The following is a 20,101-nucleotide window of genomic DNA, read 5'->3' on the forward strand; positions in this document are numbered from 1 at the left end:
AGCTATCTATCTATCTATGTATACGTAGATCGACGATTTGTTCTTTTTGTTTATACATCATATATGTATACAGGTGTGTATATATGTGAATGTATATACATGCGTTGACATCTATAGATATGTTTACCCGCCCGAACGTGCACCTGCGATCTTTCTCGAACTCGAGATTTTCTTGAACGGTCTTGCTGACTCTAAAAGAGAATTAGATGAAAACATCGCTTTTCATGAGCATCAGACACATCTCTAACTTCCTTCTAGTCATACTTAGAACTCTTCTTCTCTCACTCTCTCTCTTCGCGTGTCTGTACAGGACGTCGAGATGTCTTTGCTGACTGGCAAGTGGAGAATCAACGCCTTCGCCGAGCTTTTGTCGCTCAACTTCATCAGCAGCAGCTCCTTGCACAACGTCAAGCTGCAGCGGCTGCTGCAGCGGAGGCAGGAGGGGGAGGGGGGGATGAACAAGAGTCTCAAGAAGGGGGGGGGGAGAGAGAAGTCGAAGAAGGGAGAGACACGAACCCTAGTCAAGATAAGAATGGAGAAAAGTGTCAAGAGAAATACGAGAGACCGCCCTCGTCGTCTGCAAAGTGGAGAGATCACCATACTCTAGAATCATGTCTTCGGGCTTCGAAGTAAGGACTTTATATGCAGACAGAGAGAGACAGGTACACATACGGCGGTAGATGTGTATGTATCATTAACTATATTGGAGACGGATCAGATCTCTTTGTAGAAGAGAGAAAGAGAGACCGTTTAGTGCAATAGTCGTGGTTGTGTGTCTCGTTGTCGTTCTTCTAAAGAAAGCGAAGAAGAAAGACGTGAATTTGTATCCTTTCTGCATACTGTCTCTCCTAGAGGGGATGGAGACAGGAGTTTTTCTTGTCTCTTCTTCTATACACCTGTCTCCGTTGCAGGGTCATCTTCCTTTGGTTTTTGTTTAGCAAGGTGGAGGTGTCACCCTATATGTTCTCTCTGCCCTCTCTCCTTTTCTCTCCGTCTCGCTCTGACTGTTCTTTTCGTTTTCCACGAAGAAAAGATCTTGTAGATACGTCATATACATGTCTTTCCTCTGTAATCGAGCGCGGTAGGGGAGATCATTGGTCTGCAGCAGTCTGGGAAAGAAAAGAACGTGAATGAATGCTTTTCTTCCCTTCCAGCTTCTCTCCGTAAACATTCTCAAACTCTCCTTCTTTGTGTTCTACTCGTCGCAGTCTCTTCGAGCTCGATAGCTTTCATACGGATAGATAGATAGACAAGTAGCTAGACAAAGTGGTAGCTAGATCATTGGTAGACAGATAGACAGAAACACAGCTAAATAGATAGATAGATGGATGGAAGTAGACCCACTCTCTCGGCGTATGGATAGAATAAGTGTCTTGATGAGGGAGAAGACAAGACTGTCTCTCTGTGATTGCTTCTACTGAAATTCTTACAACTCGAGCGATGCTTTTCTCTTTTCTTCTCTTCTTCGCTTTTTCTTCCTTTTTCACAGGAGAAAAGAAAAGCGACTTCGACAGCAGAATTCTCGTTTGAAAGAAACTCTCATGAAGACACGTCAAGCTCTTCAGTCATCTTGGGAGAAAGAAGCTCTTCATGATGAGGCCGCCAGGTGTACAGACACCTGCACAGATCCTCGTGGCTCTTCACTACTCGGAGAAAGAGAAAAGACAGCAAAGAAATCATCTCCGCCTGTTTCAGAAAGTAAAACATATCTTCTTCTACAGAATCTCTTGAAAGAGCTGGAGCGCAACCTAGAAGAGGCGATAGGATCTGATGAGAAAGAAGGGGAAAACGAAGAGAAGGAAGAAGAAGAGAAGCTTCACACGTCGAAAGAAGGAGATATGATACGGGACATGCGGAAGACTTCAGCTCTCGATTCTTCTTCTTGCGATCAATCGGCTGAAGGGAGAGAAGAAGAACAAGAAGAAAAGAGCAAGCGTTCTCCAAACCTATCATCTTCTTCTTCATGTCTTTCTTCTTCTTCTTCTCGTTGTCCGTCATCTATTGCATGTTCTTTCTCTCCTCGCAAGTCTTGTACACCCGGGCCTGCTCTTCCTTCTCATCTTCTCCCCCCTGGAGAATCTTCATCCTTAAGAGGAGTTGCACAAGACTGTAAGAAGAAGAAACGGCGAAATGCGGCAAGTCGCGATGAGAAAGAGAACGGGGATTTAGCGTACCTTTCAGATACATGGGATCAAGACAGTCAAGATCGAGGAAGAGAAGTCTCGCAGAGTGATGGAGATAGACAGGAGGGCAACATTTCCGCAGAAAATGAACAAGAAGAAGAAAGAGAAAAGGAAGAAGAGGCATCTATTGATGATGTGGGGGGTGGGAGAAGAAGTGGGAGAGATGAGGTTCTTCTCCTAGAGTCTCAGGATGAAGGGGGAGAGACGATGAAGGAAAGAAGAGATTCGCTCGAACAGGTAAAGAAATTTGAGAAGAAGAAGATTCTTTCAACAGAGACACCAAGAGAAAGAGATTCTGACGCTGACGATGATGAGAAGGAGAGAAGAGGAAGAAGGAAAGGCCAGTCTCCACAGAAGACTTTCTCTTGTTCTTCTTCTCGTCCTTCTGGAGTGATGGTAGAGGGACGTGATGCATCACAACTGCTACCCGTTCAGCCGAGAGATGCTGTGAAGACAGCAGCAGAACAAGAAGTAGACGAGACTGGAGATGAGAGAAAGAAGAGGAAACATGAAAAGAATTTAGAAATATCTGGTAGAAGAGAAGAAGCTTCCCGACGACGGCATGCAGAAGATCAAAGAGAAGAAGAAGAAGAAAGAGAAAGAAAGAGAAGAACTGTCTTGAGGGGAGAAAGCGACAGTGATGTATCTCCCTGTAATAGTAGATCCCCATCTCCAAAGCTTCTCCTGTGTGATCCGATGTATTCGTATAGCTCATCCACACATCATGTTAACACGACAGGAGAATGTCTATCGACGACACCCAAGAGAAGAAAGCTGCGAGGAAGAGGAGAAGAAGGACATCATAAGAACGGTACAGTCCTAGATCGTTCTCTAGCTCAGAGTCTCCATGAGCCCCACCCCTCACCCCCTCTTATTCTTCAGGTTGCGGATCTCTCTTCTTTAACCTCGACTCCTCAGAAAGAAGCTGCTATGATAGGAGGAAGAGAAGAAGATAAAAGCGAGGAGGAAGAAGAAGATCATCATTCTAAGGAATCTAAAGAGAAAGACTTCACGTTTCAAGAGAGAGAAAGCGATGAGAGTGTGAAGCTACTTCTTCAGGAACGAAGAATGAATGAAGAAGAACAGGAAAGACAAGGAGGAGGAAGAGAAGAAGGACATCGCAATACTCTCCCTCCTAAACGTTTTCTAAATGTAAGTTCAAGCCAAAACAAAGAAGTCGGTCATCAAGAGAGGGATATTGATGCTTCCTCTTGTCATCATATGAGTAAGAAGAGTGCTCGTCTTGAGAAGAGAAGAGAGAGAAAAAGGAGAACGCCACCTTGTTCTGCTTCACTTGAAGATGATGAATGTGACCCTGTAATCCCTAGTAATGAAAGATCTCCTGAGAGAAGAACACATCGACAAAAGTGTCATGTGAGAACCTCCTCTCATCTTCACGAGACTACTGGAGAGGAAGAAAAGAAGAAGATAGAGAACGATCAAGACAGGAGAAAAGAGAAGGTGAAGAGAGATGATTCTTCATGGTCTGAAGAGGAAGACGCTCGTACTGCTGCTCTGGGAAGTCATTCAACAAGACGAAGCGTAGAAACACAAGAAGAAGAAGAGGAGAAGAAGAAGGAAAGGGGGGAGAGGAGTGTAACTCACAGGGATGATGAGCCGATGCCTTCAAGTTCCAAGATAGAAGTTTATGAAGGTCGAGAGGAGAGTGAGAATGCTGAAAGGACCGGGGAAGAGAGAGGAGCCAAGAATGCCGCATGCAGTGAAGTAGAAGAAGAAAAAGAGATACAAAAAGTAGATGACGAAAGCACATCATCCGGACATGAAGAGGAACCTCTTCTCATGCTCATGAATGATTCCCATCAAACCCTTCAGTGTCCCAATAGAAAAGGAAGAAGAAGTGATAGAAGAAGAACAACAATAGCAAGTTCTTCTTCTTCTTCTGGTGTGCAAGCTCTTCTCTCTTCCACGCAGCCTGCGAAAGCTTCTCATCTTCCGGTCTTTCCTGCACCATCCTCTGGTTCGCCTTCCTCTTCTTATTGTTTTCATCGCAAGGGACCTTCTTCTCATCTTTTTGATGGAGGGAATGAAGAAGAAGAAGGAGAGAAACTCGCCCCTCCTGTCTCTTCATCTTCTTTATCTGTCTCTTCTTCGCAGCTCTCAAAGAGAGAAAGAGGAGATGAAGAAGACCATTCTTCTTCAAATAAACAAGCACAACGTTCATCTGCCAAACGACCGAAGTCTTGCAAGACCTCTACGGTGGCTAGCACATCACCCAGAGACGTCTCTCCCTTCCATCGGATCTCCTCTTCAACGTTGTCTTCAAGAGAAGGAGAAAGAGGACAGATACATTCCGTGGGACAGAAGGAAGAGATTCACCGGACGTCTTGGAAGAAAGAAAAAGATCCCGACGAAGAAGAAGATTATGAAGAGAGAGACTTCTCCTCTTCTTCTCCTTCGTTCTCTTCTCATCGGCGCGGGGTTCCGCCGGGGTCGACTGTTGGTAGGAGTGAAGACGAAAACAGAAAGCGAGAGGGGAAAGAAAAAGGGCTGCATGCACAAGAGACAAACTTTGACGACGAAGAAAGAGAAGTCCAGATGGATATGCCCTCTCGACAGGCGAGTGAGAAAGAGAGAGAAGATGACCAAGAGCTTCAAGAAGAGGATAACTGCCATACACGAAAGACCCAAGAGATACAAGAAAGACATCAACCTTCTCTTCTACCTCCACATGGAGAAAAACGAACAAGATTGCATAAGGAACTCCATCACGCAGTCATGAAAAGAGAGAAAGAAGAAGGAGAAGAGAAGAAACGGCGAAAGATGAAAGAAAAAGATGCTAGCGACACACTTCCACCGCAGGGGGAGAGGCGAGAGGACAACGAGAAGGAGGAAAACGAAAGTGTCTTGCTTGAAGAGAAGACGAAGAAAGAAGAAGATTGCTTAGAGAATCGGAGTGTAAAGACACTGGGTAAGATACAAAGACAAGAGAATTCCGTCCCGACAGTAGTTCCTCGAATAAAGAGTGAGATAAATGAACCGAGAAAAGAAGAAGCGGCACTCAATCAACAGGGAAGAGATGAGAGCAAGAAAGGCAAAACCGAAAAAGAAGAAGGAAACGAGAAGCAGGAAGAAGGAGAAGATGGACTCCTCCAGCAAGAAGAAGAGGGCTTCACTTCCTCCTCGTCACCCTTCTGTAAAGATTCTTCTCTTTTGTGTGGAAAGGAAGGACACGAACATCATCGGAACCCATCTTCTGTCCGCCCCCCCCCCTTGTCATATCGGCTCGAAAGTTCGACTTCTTCGTTTGGCTATGGCGGTGTACAGACAAGTGAAAAGAAAGATGCGACTTCTCCATCGAGCCACCTCTCGCCTTCTCAATCTTCGTCATTCTCATCTTCTTCCTCTTCTCTCGCTACGTTGCAAAGTTCTTTTCCTCTCTCAGATAGACTACGAAAGAATCACACGCATATCTCTTCTTCACTCCCTCCTTCCTCTTCTTCTTCTTCTTCGTATTCTCACTTACCCTCTTCATCACCTAAGAAGCGGTTCTCTCGAGCAGGTCAAGATGCAGATCTCTCTTCTTCTTCTTCGCTTCCCCATACAAAGAAAACTTCCTCTTCTTCCTCCTCTTCTTCTCATACTACTTTACACTCTTCTTCTTCTTCCTCTCCATCACCTGCACGAGAAGGAGAGGCAATTCCGTCGCGCCTCGCCACAGCTAGGAGAGAAGACTTCTCGTCATCCACTGCTCGCCCCTCATCGCGCTCTTCTTCTTCTTCTATTCGTTCTTCCTTATCAGTGTCGAAGAGCGCAAGGAGATCTTATATAGAAGAAGTTGTAGAAGTCGGGAGATTTGGGAAATACGCGGCTCTCTTAAAGAACTGGGAGAGCGTCATGAGGGAACCGCTTCCAGAGCAGCTCAGATGGCTGGATGAAACATGTACAGATAGAACGTATGATCTCCCCACCTCTATTCTTCAGATTCTTGCGCATGGATGGTCGCCAGTATCATCTTTTCTTCTCTTCTTCTTTCTTCCTCACATCAATGTATCTACCTTTCTTTGATCTATCTATGTATCTGTCTTCAATGCATCTACCTATCTTTAGTCTATCTGTCTTTAGGTTTCTCTGTGTACCTCCATATATGTGTATGTCCAGAGAGAGAGATAGAGAGATACATATACGTTATACGATACATCGAGAGAGAGAGACACGCGACACGCAGAAGAGATGCATAAGAGATACAGAGATAGAGACAGATACATAGGTTTACATATTTGTATCTATATATATAGAGAGAGGTAGACAAGGACGAGTCTAGGTACTAGGGGGTATGTGCGTACACCTATCCATACGTGTGGAGACAGCATCGTCCAAGGGAACTTCCTCGACCATCAGCAGTCGCATCGTAAGTGACGGGTGATAGATAGATTAAAGACAGATAGATCAAAGACAGATGAAAGACACATACATAGACAGATGAAAGACAAGTAGGGAGATACCTCGGCAGGGAAAAAGATGCTTACAACGCGAGCTAGGCTAGTCCCCACTTCTATCTGCCCCTCTTGTGCAGATGTCTATTTGTCTTTCTTCTCTTTCTCTTTCTCTCTCTCGAGTCATATACCTAGATGTGTCTGTATGAATAGTTTGAATGGTGCCAAGCAAAGTCTTGCTCTGTATATGCTTACCTACATCTATCCGAAGAAAGCTGGTTCAAAGGCCGCTAGGACTCTATTCCTATATCTCTATGTATAGGGGACACCTCCGTGGATGATGCAATCCAGACTTGTATAAACCTTTCTTCATCACTGTCCTGCTGTGATCTTCTCCAAGACGCAAAGACCAGGAGGGTTTCTTTCCTCGTCCTTATTTTTCTCTGTCTTTCTCTTTCTTTTCTTCTTGTCCTTCGTAGGGTGAGACCTCCAAGCCAGGATTCCTATAGAGATGGAAGTCAGTTCGTCGAATGCCTTCAAGTCGAAGTAAGTCCTCGCAACTCACTACGGGAACAGCGTCGATACCAGCGCCAGGAGGAGGAGGAGGAGTGGTTTGAGACGGTGGTTGTGATCAGCCTGCTTCTCTTCTTCTTTTTGTCTTTTCTTCTTTTTCCAGAGAAGAAGGAAAGCGAAGGAAGCATATTCACATTGATACTCTCACTGCGGCACGTCGATGTATATACGTATAGATGTGCACTCATAGACACGAATATCTACGTGAATCTTCATATATATGTATTCATCTATACATACATAGTCATGCCTGTCTTTGTCCCTATAATAGCACGAGTGTATCAATACTTACGTGTACCTATAGCTGTCCTAGTGACACTGCTGCGACTCCCCGCACTTTGATTACTCATAGTACTTGGATTCCTACTGATAGAACTACTGCTGTATATAGTACTGCTAATACGATTCCTACTACGATCAATAGTGCTGCGTGTACTATTACCCCTCCTACTACTACTACTCCTCTCTGTAGTACTACTACTACTACTCGTATTGATCGTATTGCTAATACTGCTACTACTATTACTTTCTATAGTATTGCTAATACTACTACTACTGTTCATAGTCGTGCTTGTACTACTACTAGTACTACTAGTACCACCAGTAGGAGTACTACAAGAGGTCTTCCTGGCAGGATGAGTAGTTCTACTGCTAGTGATAGTTCTCATAGTAGGCATAGTAGTAGTAGTAGGGGTCATAGCCACGTACTAGCAGCTACCAGAAACCGCACAAAGTAAGAGAGCCGTTTTGAAGAAAGAGACTATTCTTCTTCCTCTTGACCTCCCCTCTCTCTCTCTCTCTTGTGATCTTTTCTCTCGTGAGACCCGAGGTTGTAATAGACGTCCACGTCGTTTCTCGGCATGAAGGACATTTTTCTTTCCTCACCTCAATCACCGCTCTAGAAGTCGAAAAGAAGCACGTGAAAGGAAGACACTCTTGTCTTTTCCTTTTTTGTGTACATTCCGTGATAGGATTCAAGAGACCTCCCCCTTCTGTTACCCCTAGCACTAAAAGAAAACTCATTCAGGCCTTTCTATCTTTTCGGATCGATTCTTGGTGTGGTTTGTGTCTTTTGTTCTTTCTCGTTCGGAGTCAGTCTCATCTCTTTCGTCTCCTTCATCGATGCCTTTCACGAAGCCGTCGAGAAGACGAGAGTGTTTCTGCACGCCGTAGCCTCCATAGTGGTAAAGCAGATCATCTGCTCAACGAGAAGATCAAGAAGAGAAACAACATGAGCCACTCCACGTCTTCTTCTCCTTCTCCATCTACTATCACTACTACGAATACTACAGCTGCTTCATCTCTCTCACCTATTGAGGGCCGCTTACGTTCTCTTCGCTCTCAGATCTTGGAGGTCCGTCTTCTCAAAAATTCCATTGTTAGATCAGATTCTTCTCTCTCTTTCAAGCTTCACTATCTCTCTTAGAAGACGGCAGCGTGTGCGTCATCTAGCCGTCGAAAGATGTTCTCCCCCCCAGAGGTGTCGCATGTGCCTAGGGTATACTGAAGTAGGAGAGATGTATGAAGAGAGAGGGATGTAGAGACTTTTAAGGGATAGATGGGAATGTTTCTATGGACGGCTGAAGATGTCCCTGGTACATGTCTGTATGGTGGAATGAACAAACTCACCCATGGTGCCTATCTTTCTCTCTCGTAGCTATCAGGTCATCTTTGCCTACTTCTCTTGAACCTATCCATCTTTCTATCTTGACCTCTCTATGTGTCTTTATCCATCTATATATCTGTCTTTATCTTTATCTAGCTATATATCTTCAGTCTGGATGCGGAGATCCACACGTGTATATGTCAGTATCAGTGTACCTCTCCCGATACGTCCTGTCGAGTCTGATTTAGCGACTTTTTCCTCCTGCTGGATTTTTCTTGTGGACCTCCAGTTGAATTTTCTCTTGAATGGTTTATATTGTCAGTCTCACTGTTTGTTCTGAGACAAAGGTCTTCTTATTTCTCACCTTGTCTCTTTCTTTTTTCTGTAGTGAGCAAAATATACTTGACCTAGAAGGAGGAGAGGAGCTCTCTATGCGCTGCTCTAATATAGCTCTCCCTCGTTCGTATCATGCCATGCGGTAGACCCAGCACGTATATCTATATATCCATATCTATATAGTGTATATATGTATATACATAGGTACCTGCCTGCCTGGCTGCTTACATGAACTCTCAACAGAGAGAAGCTTTTAGTCAAGTGGATGACCTTTCTTTGTCTTCAGGAGAACGCCGAGCTCTACAATTTGAAGAGAAAACTAGATGCGAACCGATACCGACTGATGAAGCAAACAAAGCTATTCTTAGCTCAAGTCAGTGAGAGGGGTGATCTAGCAGTCTTTACATATATAGAGATGTGTCTATGTAGACATCTAGGGCTAGCGAAGATGTCTATACACATATATGTGTTTATATACTGGATGTACGTCACGGAAGGATGCATATATCTGTGTATATGGCGATCAACCTTATATGGTTTCTCCTGGGCACTTGTCTAGGCGCATCTAGCACATGCTTCCTGCCATCGTATATCAGTTAGCTAGAAGGATCTTTCCCTCCTGGTAGGGACGGCAGGGAAGAACCGTGGGGAGTAAGAGAGCCGTACTACTACGATTTCTGCCTTCTACAACACTCCCATTCTGTATGTACACCTGATTGCTGATGTCGGCCGTGGCGATGAAGCTTGAAAAGCTTTTCATTTTCGTAACTCATGCCCTCCCCTCCCAGTCGAGACTCCGTCTCTTTCATATCGATACAAAGATCTCTCTGTACGCCGCCTCATTACAGCCCCAGTGCCGCTCAACCGTACAAGCTGAAGCGCATGCAAATACAGATATATTTATACGTATAGAAGATAGATCTGATTGCACGAGACTCACAGTGAATATAACGGATAGAAAATGAGGAGATATGCGATGCAACTTTACATATGAGAACAAGTAAATTTCTAGTATGTTTTCTCTTTTTCGTCTTCTATATAGATATGGAGGTTGTCTACATGATAATGTCAGGGACTGGGACAGATCCTTCGAGACATCATGTGATGCCATGCATCATTGATCATGTCTCTCTCAAAGAAGAATAGATAACGAGATTAGAAATAAATAGATGGATAGATAAATCGATAGATAGATATGAGTAGATCTACGTAGCAATTACGAGTGATAGGAGTGAGTTTGACTCTATATAGATTTGTCTGTTTTGCATGCATCCTTGAATGTGGTTTTTTCTACAGTGAAAATGTGGAGAGGAACCTCTTTTCTTTCGTTGTGTCTGTTCAGGCGAATTCACACTTTAGTAATTTCCATCAGCTCAAGAGAGGCTATAGACTTCTCAATCTCCTAGGAAAGGGAGGCTTCGCCGAAGTCTGGGAGGTCAGCCTGTTTCTTCTTCTTCTTCTATCTCCCGACTAAAGAAAAGCGATACAATGAATAGAAGATCTATCTCTTATTCATCTTTAGCGTATATACCTATCTGTCACCTGTCTGTCTCTACTCTGGACTCTTACGTATCCTTGAGGCATCTGTGAAGAGAGTGAAGAAGGAGGGAGAAAAAAGAACAGAAGAGACGAAGGACCAAAGAGACTCACTAGAAACGATTTCCGGAAAGAATGAGAGAAAGAAAGAGAGTTGACCTTCTAGGGGTGCCAGGCTGAGAGTAGTGTCCCCTTCTCAGATCAGGTGTACAGACAGCTCCATTCGAGGACAAGATACAACAGTTAAATCAAGACAGCTGAGTTCCTTCTTTACGCATAGGGGCACGCACACACACGACTATATGTGGTGGCTGTTCCTGCACCCTCTACAGCTGAGCTCGAACTGACGGACGTCCTGGCGACTCGAGTAACGCTTTTCATTATTTTCGTCGGGAGTGTCTTTCTCTATTTTTCTTCTCTCAACATATCGAAATGCGAAACTTTCCTTTCTCTTTTCTTCTGCTTTCATCTAGCATGCATTTCTCGTTTCCTCCTCACACTAGCCAGTAGTGTCTCCTCTACTTCACATACATAACGACTCCCTGCATGTAGGTATATGTATAGACCTATACAAATTTATACATATACTGAGTAGCGCGAGCATCGCTGCTTACGCGTGTTCTGTGGAATGGCGAGCTTGCTGTCTATCTTGTTAACTTTTTCTCTCCTTCGGGGAGTAAGGCATCTCTCACACACTTGAACTCTTTCTCTCTGTCTAGCCATTATCTGTACATGTATGTGGTGTGCAAGCATACATACGTTCCTGTGGAGATATCTTTGAGCCTTCTCTGTGGAGAGTATGTAGAATGAATGAGCCCAGATAGATAGATAGATAGGCTGGCTGAGAAACGTGTTGTGTTTAGTCCAGTTAGGGGTTGATGTTTTTTTTCGCTCTCTGCATGCAGGTGTTTGATCCTTTAACATGCGACGTCCTTGCTGCCAAGCTCCACGTTCTTTCCTCTGTTGAGAAGGAAAGTGCACGTTGGCACGTAGTCAAACGTGTACAGAATGAAATTGAAATACATAAAGATATTCTACCTCACCCCCATGTAAGAAAAGTCAACGAGATAGCATACCTATTGGTGGACTAAGATAGATAGATAGATTAACCAGAGATAGATATATAGATAGATAGATTAAAGATAGATTAAAGATAGATAGACAGATAGATTAAAGATAGATAGATAGATAGATGAAAGAGAGATAGATAAGAGATAGATTGAAGAAAGAGGGCCGGATAGATAGCATGATCTCTTCTCCGTTCTTACACATGGCCAAGGTGAACGTCTCCAGTTCGCCACAGAATGAACAAGAGTATAAGTGTATCCAAATCTCTATGCATGTGTATGTACATACCTAGGTCTTGACGGGAGACTTCGCTGGGACTCATGAAAAAGCTGCCCTTCTCCATCTTCATTCTACAGTGTGGTTCTATTGTCGCTCTGTTTATCTATGTATGTATCTTTGCTCTATTCACCTTTGTTTTTTCTCTCTCTACGTCTCTGTCTATGTTGAATCTATTAATCTATCTGTCCCTAATTTATCTCCCTACCTATTCCTCGTTACGTTCTCCTGTCTCCTGATGGAGAAAGAAAGTCTTAGCAGTAGGAGTCATTCGATTCAAGCGTCATGAAGGCGGTGCTAATAAGAGCGTGCCTCCTCTGCCTTCTCTTCTCTTTCTTTCTATCTCTAACTTCTCCTCTTCTATCTTCTTTATTTCTATGCTGTTACGTTTTAGATAGTGGAGATGAAAGCATGCTTTGAAATGGGGAATGATGTCCTTGCTAGTATCCTTGAATTCTGTGAAGGTAAACATGAATCCTTTCGTCTTCTTCTCTTCTTTCTTCTTCCTCCTCTTGGATCATATTACTCGTGATTAGCTTCCTTCTGTTCTCTCTACGGCTCCACATATCTCTTCACTCCTCCGCAATCTCTCTAGCTCTCTCTATGACTGTCCCCTCTGACGTGCTTGTCATATAGGGGGATCGATATGTGCATGCGCGAAGACAAACTTTTACGAGTCACGCACTCTGGTTGAGCTTAGTAGTTGTCCACTGACTATAAGAAAAAGGTTACTGCTTTCCTTCATATGAGGAACCACAAAAAGAAGAGAATTAAGAGAGAGGTAGATTCAAGATAGACTAGAGGTAGATCGTCTTATTCTGCAGACATCAGTAGGCTAGAGTGGCACACACAGGCCTTCACCTAATGAGTCAGGGCCCTACTGTATGTACACAATAGACACTCTACGTTTTTGAATAGACACTGTATGTGTATAGTATGTATGTATATATATATATATATATGTATGCTGAATCATATTATATTCGCTGTATGCATGTATATACATTGAGGTGTAGGGTGCAGACTCATTATTTAAAGGAGATATAGATACTGTACATCTGAATCTCTATGTATGTCAATATAGATGTATGTATAGATATGAGAGTGAAGTACTTGTTGAAATAGATGCCCTTATTCATTCGCATCGCAAGGTTCTTTTGTCTGTAAGACTGCTAAAGCTTTCTTTGTTCCTTTCACCTTTTCGACTGTCTGCATTTCCTATTCTTTTCTCGTCTTTCTTTCTTTCTTTCGTCCTTACTTTCTTATCTCTTTCTTTGTCTGTCTCTCTCCTTCTTCACCGCCTCTTCCTGTTTTTTTGTCTCTCTCTGGGTGTCCGTCTCCTTCCTTCCCCGTCTAGGTGGCGACATAGATCATTTCTTGAAGCTCTCAGGTCCTCTTCCAGAGGCCTTAGCAGCTGAGTGGCTGTCTCAGATTCTCGAGTGAGTGCTAAGACAACTAAAAGAGTATCGACTAAGGAGGTGAGAACAAGAATAATAAGAAGGAGGAAAAAGAAATGGATGGAAGACCTCGAAGAAGAAGAAGATATGCATCGGAAGTACTGTAAGAGAGGTTTATAGGACATCGCGGTGCGTGACCATGGACGTATACCATTCATTTCTCTCAAGTAGACGCGTGGAATACCCCTATGGAATGAGGGGGAAGGAAGGCTAGGGCTAGGAGTTTTACCCTTACTGTGGCTTTCGATGTATCCATTTTGCTTCTTACAGGGGGCTTCTCTATCTCAAGCAGCAGCCTGCTGGGACGATACATCACTTGGTAAGTAAGGATGAGGAAGAGGAGCTTTGGAGGTGATCTTGTTCTTCTTCCCTTTGTTCTCTTCATTCTATTCTACATCGTGTAGACAAACAAGCCTTGCCTTTCTTCTTTTCTATGATGATCATCCATCTGCATATCTCTCTTTGTCTCTCTTCTTCTTCTTCTTATCTTCTTTCAGGATGTCAAGCCTGGGAATGTCTTACTTCAGAGAGGGGTGTGCAAGCTAGCAGACTTTGGCTTATCACGTGTTGTGCCTCGAGGAGAGAAACTTCAATGGGAAGGAGGGGGGACCCTGTGGTACCAGCCTCCCGAGTGTCTCCTCCTACAGAGACAGAGACAGCAAATGCGCTTTCAGCAGCAACGAATGATGTTTATGATTCAACCGTCAAATGGGGGGGAGGCCAATGCAGGGCGGGCTGTAGGAAGAATAAAAGAAGAAGAAGAAGAAAGAAAGACAGGGGAAGATGAAAGGGAGGTGGGGCAAGGGAAGGATGAAGGAGAAGATCAAGATATCAGAAAGAAAAGAGGTCGAGAATCGAGAGAGAATATGAATACAATACGTCATCGTTCTTCGCCGTCACAGGGCCTTCCTTCTTATACAGATGATCAATTGAGAGATCCTGAGGCCTTTATCAAGCTTCTTCCCCCTGTTGACGCTGTCCCTTTAGACGATAAGGTAGGTTCAAGTAGACGGCATAAGCAAGGGGAAGGATGAAGAGAGACATAGGAGAATAAGAAGAAGAAGAAAGAGAGGAAAAAAGAAGATTTTCTTTCTCCGAGGAGATGGAGATCGACTAGGTGGTGAGGGAGAAGAAGATATCTAAGAGAAAGGTTTCTTCTCTTTTCCTTTCATGTGGATGAACGGAGAAGAAAAGACATCTCCTGTATGTAGTAGTAGTAGTCGTAGTTGAAGCACATAGAGGTCCCTCGAAAGATCAAGGCAGATCTGAATTTGAGTGGCTGCTCTATCTTCTTAAGCCAGGGATCTCTCCTCCTTCGATTGCTCCTCACTCTCCCTATCTCCCCCTTTCTCTACGAACATACACATATCCATCTGTCCATACATACACACAGAGAGAGAGATGCGCCTGTCTATCGCATATAGATACACTGTTGAGCCTTTTTGCGTACATGTAGTTGTTTCTTCATCTGTCTGTCTATCTACCTATCCTCAGTCCGTCAATCTATCCATCTGTCTTCAGTATATCTATCTATCTTCAATCTAACTATTCGTTCTTTCACATCGGTCCGTCTCCAGTGAAGAGTCACTGGCTGTCTTCTTTGTATTTTTCTTTGCTCTGTGTATGATGGTCTTGCCGATAAGTGGATGAGCAAAGGAGCTGTAGTAGTAGTTGAAACGGGGTGATTCTTCTTACGCTTCAAGCAGGCGACCGCCGTTGTGTTTAGACTGTCCAGTTGCTAGACTTCTTTCTTTCTTTCTTTCTCGCTTCTGTTCATCTCAATACTTTCTCTCTATAGCCTCTTTCCTTTTCTCTCTTTCTCTCTCGGCCACGTCTTCTCTTTCTCTCTTCTTCTTATCTCCTGTTCTTTCTTTCTCTCTCTCTCTCTCTGTCTCTCTTAGATTGACATTTGGGCTGTAGGGTGTATCCTGTATGAAATGCTCTTCAACCGGTGAGCTGCCTCATCATTTGTTTTCTTCTTCTTCGTCTCTCCATCCGTCTTCCTCTTCTTCTCGTTTCTTCTCTATCCTTCTCCTCTTCGTTCCTCGGCATGCCAAAGAAGAGGCAGAAGAAGAAAAGAGACAGAGACAGATCTAAGCCACATTCCTCTGGTCCGTCGTGCTTCGATGATGAATACATACTATACATACACATCCATATACTATACATATACTATACATATACTATACATATACATACATACATAGAGTTAGCAACGGAGGTGGTTCAGCTTTGGTAAGATGGCTGAGTATGTATAGAACCAAATGATAGGCTCTGCTCGAAAGGGAATTCGCTCTCCTGTCTATCTAGCTTCAATCTTCCTATCTTCAGTTTACTTTTGTGTGTATCCTTGACCTATCTATCTATCTATCTGTCTGTCTGTCTACTTATCTATCTATCCTCGATCCATATTTCTGTCCATTTGCCTCTGTATCATGAATCGCCGTACCTGTCTCTAGTGTATCCATCCATTTAATTGTCTTTCTTCAGTGTATCTAGTAGAAGTAGAGAGAGGGGTGTCTTCTTCTTCTGCTTTTTGATGTATTGCTGTGAAGCAAGTTTCTCTTGACTTCAATGTGGACCCTCTTAAATCATCGAAATGGAGTAATCGTCATGTCTTCGTGTACCGAATTGCCTCCTGCAAGCTCATTCTTTCTTATTTCTTTCTTCCGTTCTTATCTCTTTCTCTGTCTTTTTCTCTTAATTAGTTGCCCTTCTTTCCTGGTTAATCTCTTTCTTCCTATCCTTTTTGCAGGAGGCCGTTTGGCGGGGTACCTTCTCAGTCTCATACCGACCCTGCAGGTAAAATGCCACACACAGAGACAGAGACAGAGAGAGACAAACTAAAGAAGAAGAAAAACAAGAGAAAGAGGTTCTTCTTTCTCCTTTCATGAACTGCTTGCTATCATTCCTTCATCCATAAGAATTATACCCTCCCCTTCTTCATCGCATTCTTCTTTTTCTTTTTCTCTTTCTTTTGATCAGCTCCTACAGTTAGATGTACCTATCGTCTCATCCAGGCTCTATCCCGCGTCCCCCCTCGATGTATGTAGACCCGCCTCTCTGTGATACCATTTAAATCAGACGTTAAGCAGTAGAAGAAGAATGTTTTGTTCATACAGTAGCAGTGAAGTGAATGTGCTCTTCTTGACTCTGCTCTTACGCACGACCACACACACGTATACAAGGACTCTGTCCCTACTAGCAGCCACACGGCGCCTACAACTGCTACTTCGACAAGAAAAGAGATTCTATTTTATATAATCTGGTGTATGTACACCACCCGGAAACAAAGTCTCCAGTCACCTCCGTGACTGATGATAAGGAATTTCTTCAAGCCAAGTTTTCAGATGCACGCCTATGTATGAAGCTTCTTCGCTAGTATCTATACTTATCCCTCCAGTCATCTAGGCTCTTCTCCAACTCGTATGGTCTGTCTCGCTCTCCATTCTCCCCGTAGGTAGATAGATAGATAGATAGATCCATACCTTTCTTAACTCATGTCCTTTCTTTCTTCTCTCTCTCCCTCCATATGTCAAACCAAAGATAGGTGTACATGTATACGTTTAGTTGTAGGGTAATCAACTCAGTAAGACGACTAGTGATAGACAGAATGAAGAGAGAGGGGAGGTGCTTAAAGAAGTCTATATTCTTCTATCCCTTCATTCTATTGGTGTACAGCGACGATCATTCGGGATGCGTATCGAGGGCTGAAATTTTTCCCTTCACGTACACCCGGAGGTGAAAGAGAAGTGGGGTTATTCGAGCAAGATGAAGAGAAAGAAAAGGAGAAGAAATCTGGGCTCCTTGCATGCACTTCAAAACAATCTTCTCCCTCTCCCTGTACACAAAACTCGTCATCAACAAAGCGACGGGATCGCGGCCTATCGAATTCGCCGAGAGGTGTAGAAGAGAGGACAGGAGAAAAACACGGAAGAGAAGGAGGGGAGAGACGAGACAAGGGAGATGATGGAGACAGCTCGACATGCCATGAAGATCTCTCTTCTCAATGCTTGGTAAGAAATGAAAGATAGATCGACGTATCGATGTAGGTATGTAGGCTCGATGCTGTTTATACTTCTATACGCGCATCACTGTGGTATTGAAAGGGTATATCACAGACGCTGAGGCCTTACTGTACTTCGGTCTAACTCGATTTCTTTCTACATATATGTATGTGTAGAGAGAGATCGACCGAGAGACATGTAGTCTTTCTTAGCTTCGTGTAGAGCCGTAGATGTATCTGGAAAGCCTCTCCGCATGTGACTTACTTCTCTATTATCTTCCAAGGCGGCTGCCTAACCATCCCGTTCGCAGTAGGCTGTCTGTCTATCTATCTATCTAGATGTGTTTATCGCGCGTAGCTAGATAGCTGTCTATGCGTATGGTACAGGACAGTACATGTGAAAGACATGGAGAGATCTTTACCTTGTCATCCTTCGCTACCTTTTCTTTCTCTGTGTCTAGAATTCTCCTCTATGTATACTCATACCTTTGTCTATCTATCTATCTATTTATCTATTTATCTCCATCTAACGTGTTGGTGAGGTTTTTCTTGTTCTTCCTTTCTTTCTTATCTCTTTCTTTCTTTCTCTGTTTCTTTTGGTTTGTCAGGATTTTCTGAGACGTGTGTTATCTTTTGATCGGCAACGTCGACCAAGTGTTGAGGAAGCTTTAGCTCATCCGTTCATTCGTCAGAGTCGCAGTAACGGGGTGTATAGACACTCGAAAACTTCTTCTTCGTCTTCATCTTCTTCATCAGTCCTTCGTGAACTTGAAAGGTGGGACCTCAAGAGGCAAGTAGAGCAGCAACAGCATCAAGAGAGCCACGGTAAAAGACGAGAGGATCTACCGAAATATGCCAAGGAGAGAAAAGATATCCAAGAAGAAGATGATCTTGAGACTGTAGACGGAGACGGGATGGAGGGAGATGGCGAGATGGTGCAAGATGAAGAAGAATGTTTCTATTTGAAGGAAGGCCTTGTTATCCTGGGGCGAGGTGAACAAGAAGACGAAGAAGAAGAAGAAAATTTCTAGATGAAGAACGGTGATAGAAATGAACCAAAACGAGGAAGAAGAAGAAGATAAACAAACGTCTTGCTCTTCTCTCTCTCTTACAGCTGCTCATGCCAATCATGTGAACCTGAAGACAACTCTCTCTCTCTCTCTATATATATATATATGTATGTGCCGATAGATGTATGTAGATAGATACGTATCCATCTATCTTTATGTGATGGCTGTAGACATACAGACACAAGCGAAGAGTTCGAGACTTCTGTAGTTTCTGCAGAACGTAAAGAAAGTTCGTATGTAGAAGAAAAGAAAGTTCAAGAGAATGTTTTGCTTGCATGTACTTGTAGAAGCTCTATATTTACTGCTGCTAGAATGACTACGATGCCGAGGTGCATGCGAAGATGGTTCTCTCCCTGTCCCCCTCTCTCCTTGTATCGAGAAGAGTAAGGGAGACTTTGTATGCTTCTTATACGAGTGTCCTTCTATACCTTCTGTTCACAAGACCCACAAGAAGGGGCAATCCTAGTCAGCCCTAAGCATGCTCTCTATCCAAATAGTGAGGACTGATAGAGAGGAATCGACAAGGAGGAAGATGGAGAAACGATACCTGAGTGAGAGATTGCATGCATGCATGCATGCTCGATCGGTTGACTGTAGTGTGTTGGGTGTCGAGTTTCTTTGCTTCATCGTGTTTTGGCTAACAATTCTTTCTTCTAACCTTCGGCCGGACTCACCAACTTCTAAAGAAAGTCTAAGGACTTCACAGTCTCATCTATTCCAAACTTGGATAAGTGACCGGCATGTGATTCTTCATCAATAGAAAACAGAGAAAGACCTATCTTTCTCTCTCTCTCTCTCTGTCATGTTTCATTCTGAATGACCGCCAAAGTGCTTTGAGATGCCTGTTCCACTGGGTAGCGATACATACAAGGAGATGGATACCTAGACCGACTTCTCCAAGGGAGAACCCAGATAGATGGATTAGATTAGATAGATAGATTAAGATGGATAGACAGACTGTAGACAGATATAGATTGAAGATGAACTTTCTCTTCTCCCTCCTGTCTTTGACTGAAGTCGAATGGAGAGAGAGAAAGCTTTCCTTTCTCTCATGGTTCGATTTTGGGGTGGGTGTTGAGCCGTGAAACACGTTTCTTGATCGTAGCAGATGCCAAGAAGGTATGAGATGGGGCGGGCGTGTTGCTGAAAACATGAACGGATTTCTGCAGCTTATTCTCCAAGACTTTGTTTGTCTTTGGAAAAAATAGACATATCATCTCTATTCTTGAGAAAGGATAAAACTTCTTCGTTCACCCTTCATGCTGACTGCCTCATGCACGGTCGTCATCACAATCATGAAAATCCTTCTGGGGCCGTGTATCTTTGTATGTATGAGTGCATGCATGCGTTCATTCACACATAGCCACACACACACACCCCTCATACACACCCAAACAGATGTGCGGAGAGCTATAGGAGCACGCAAGAGTGGGGGGAAGGCTTCTATTGCTGCCTGCCCTCTCGTGCTGCTGCTAGCTTCAAGAGACACCGCACTGAGGAGAGATCTTGACAACAGGAAGAGACACCCCGAGCGAGGAGAAGATACAGACGATCGGGACTTGTGGTTAGAGAAAGTGACGTTATCAACATAATACA

At 43.7% G+C, this 20,101-nt stretch overlaps 1 protein-coding gene across 1 annotated transcript in view; it reads left to right on the forward strand.

Moving 5' to 3' along the window:
- Positions 1-19,174, forward strand: part of CSUI_004377 (tyrosine kinase-like) — a 25,968-nt gene extending 6,794 nt beyond the window's left edge. The window contains exons 5-19 of the mRNA XM_068064569.1: positions 311-629; positions 1,490-6,097; positions 7,057-7,123; positions 8,247-8,504; positions 9,379-9,465; positions 10,435-10,527; positions 11,534-11,677; positions 12,367-12,436; positions 13,330-13,411; positions 13,700-13,748; positions 13,927-14,424; positions 15,331-15,380; positions 16,185-16,231; positions 17,111-17,445; positions 18,044-19,174. Of these exons, the coding sequence (XP_067923456.1) occupies positions 311-629; positions 1,490-6,097; positions 7,057-7,123; positions 8,247-8,504; positions 9,379-9,465; positions 10,435-10,527; positions 11,534-11,677; positions 12,367-12,436; positions 13,330-13,411; positions 13,700-13,748; positions 13,927-14,424; positions 15,331-15,380; positions 16,185-16,231; positions 17,111-17,445; positions 18,044-18,466 (7,130 nt within the window). The 3' untranslated portion in view covers positions 18,467-19,174. The remainder of the gene's footprint in view (positions 1-310; positions 630-1,489; positions 6,098-7,056; positions 7,124-8,246; positions 8,505-9,378; positions 9,466-10,434; positions 10,528-11,533; positions 11,678-12,366; positions 12,437-13,329; positions 13,412-13,699; positions 13,749-13,926; positions 14,425-15,330; positions 15,381-16,184; positions 16,232-17,110; positions 17,446-18,043) is intronic.
- The last annotated feature ends 927 nt before the right edge of the window (positions 19,175-20,101 follow it).

The sequence above is a fragment of the Cystoisospora suis genome, assembly GCF_002600585.1.
Source record: "Cystoisospora suis strain Wien I chromosome Unknown contig_2026, whole genome shotgun sequence".
Taxonomy (NCBI): Eukaryota; Apicomplexa; class Conoidasida; order Eucoccidiorida; family Sarcocystidae; genus Cystoisospora; species Cystoisospora suis.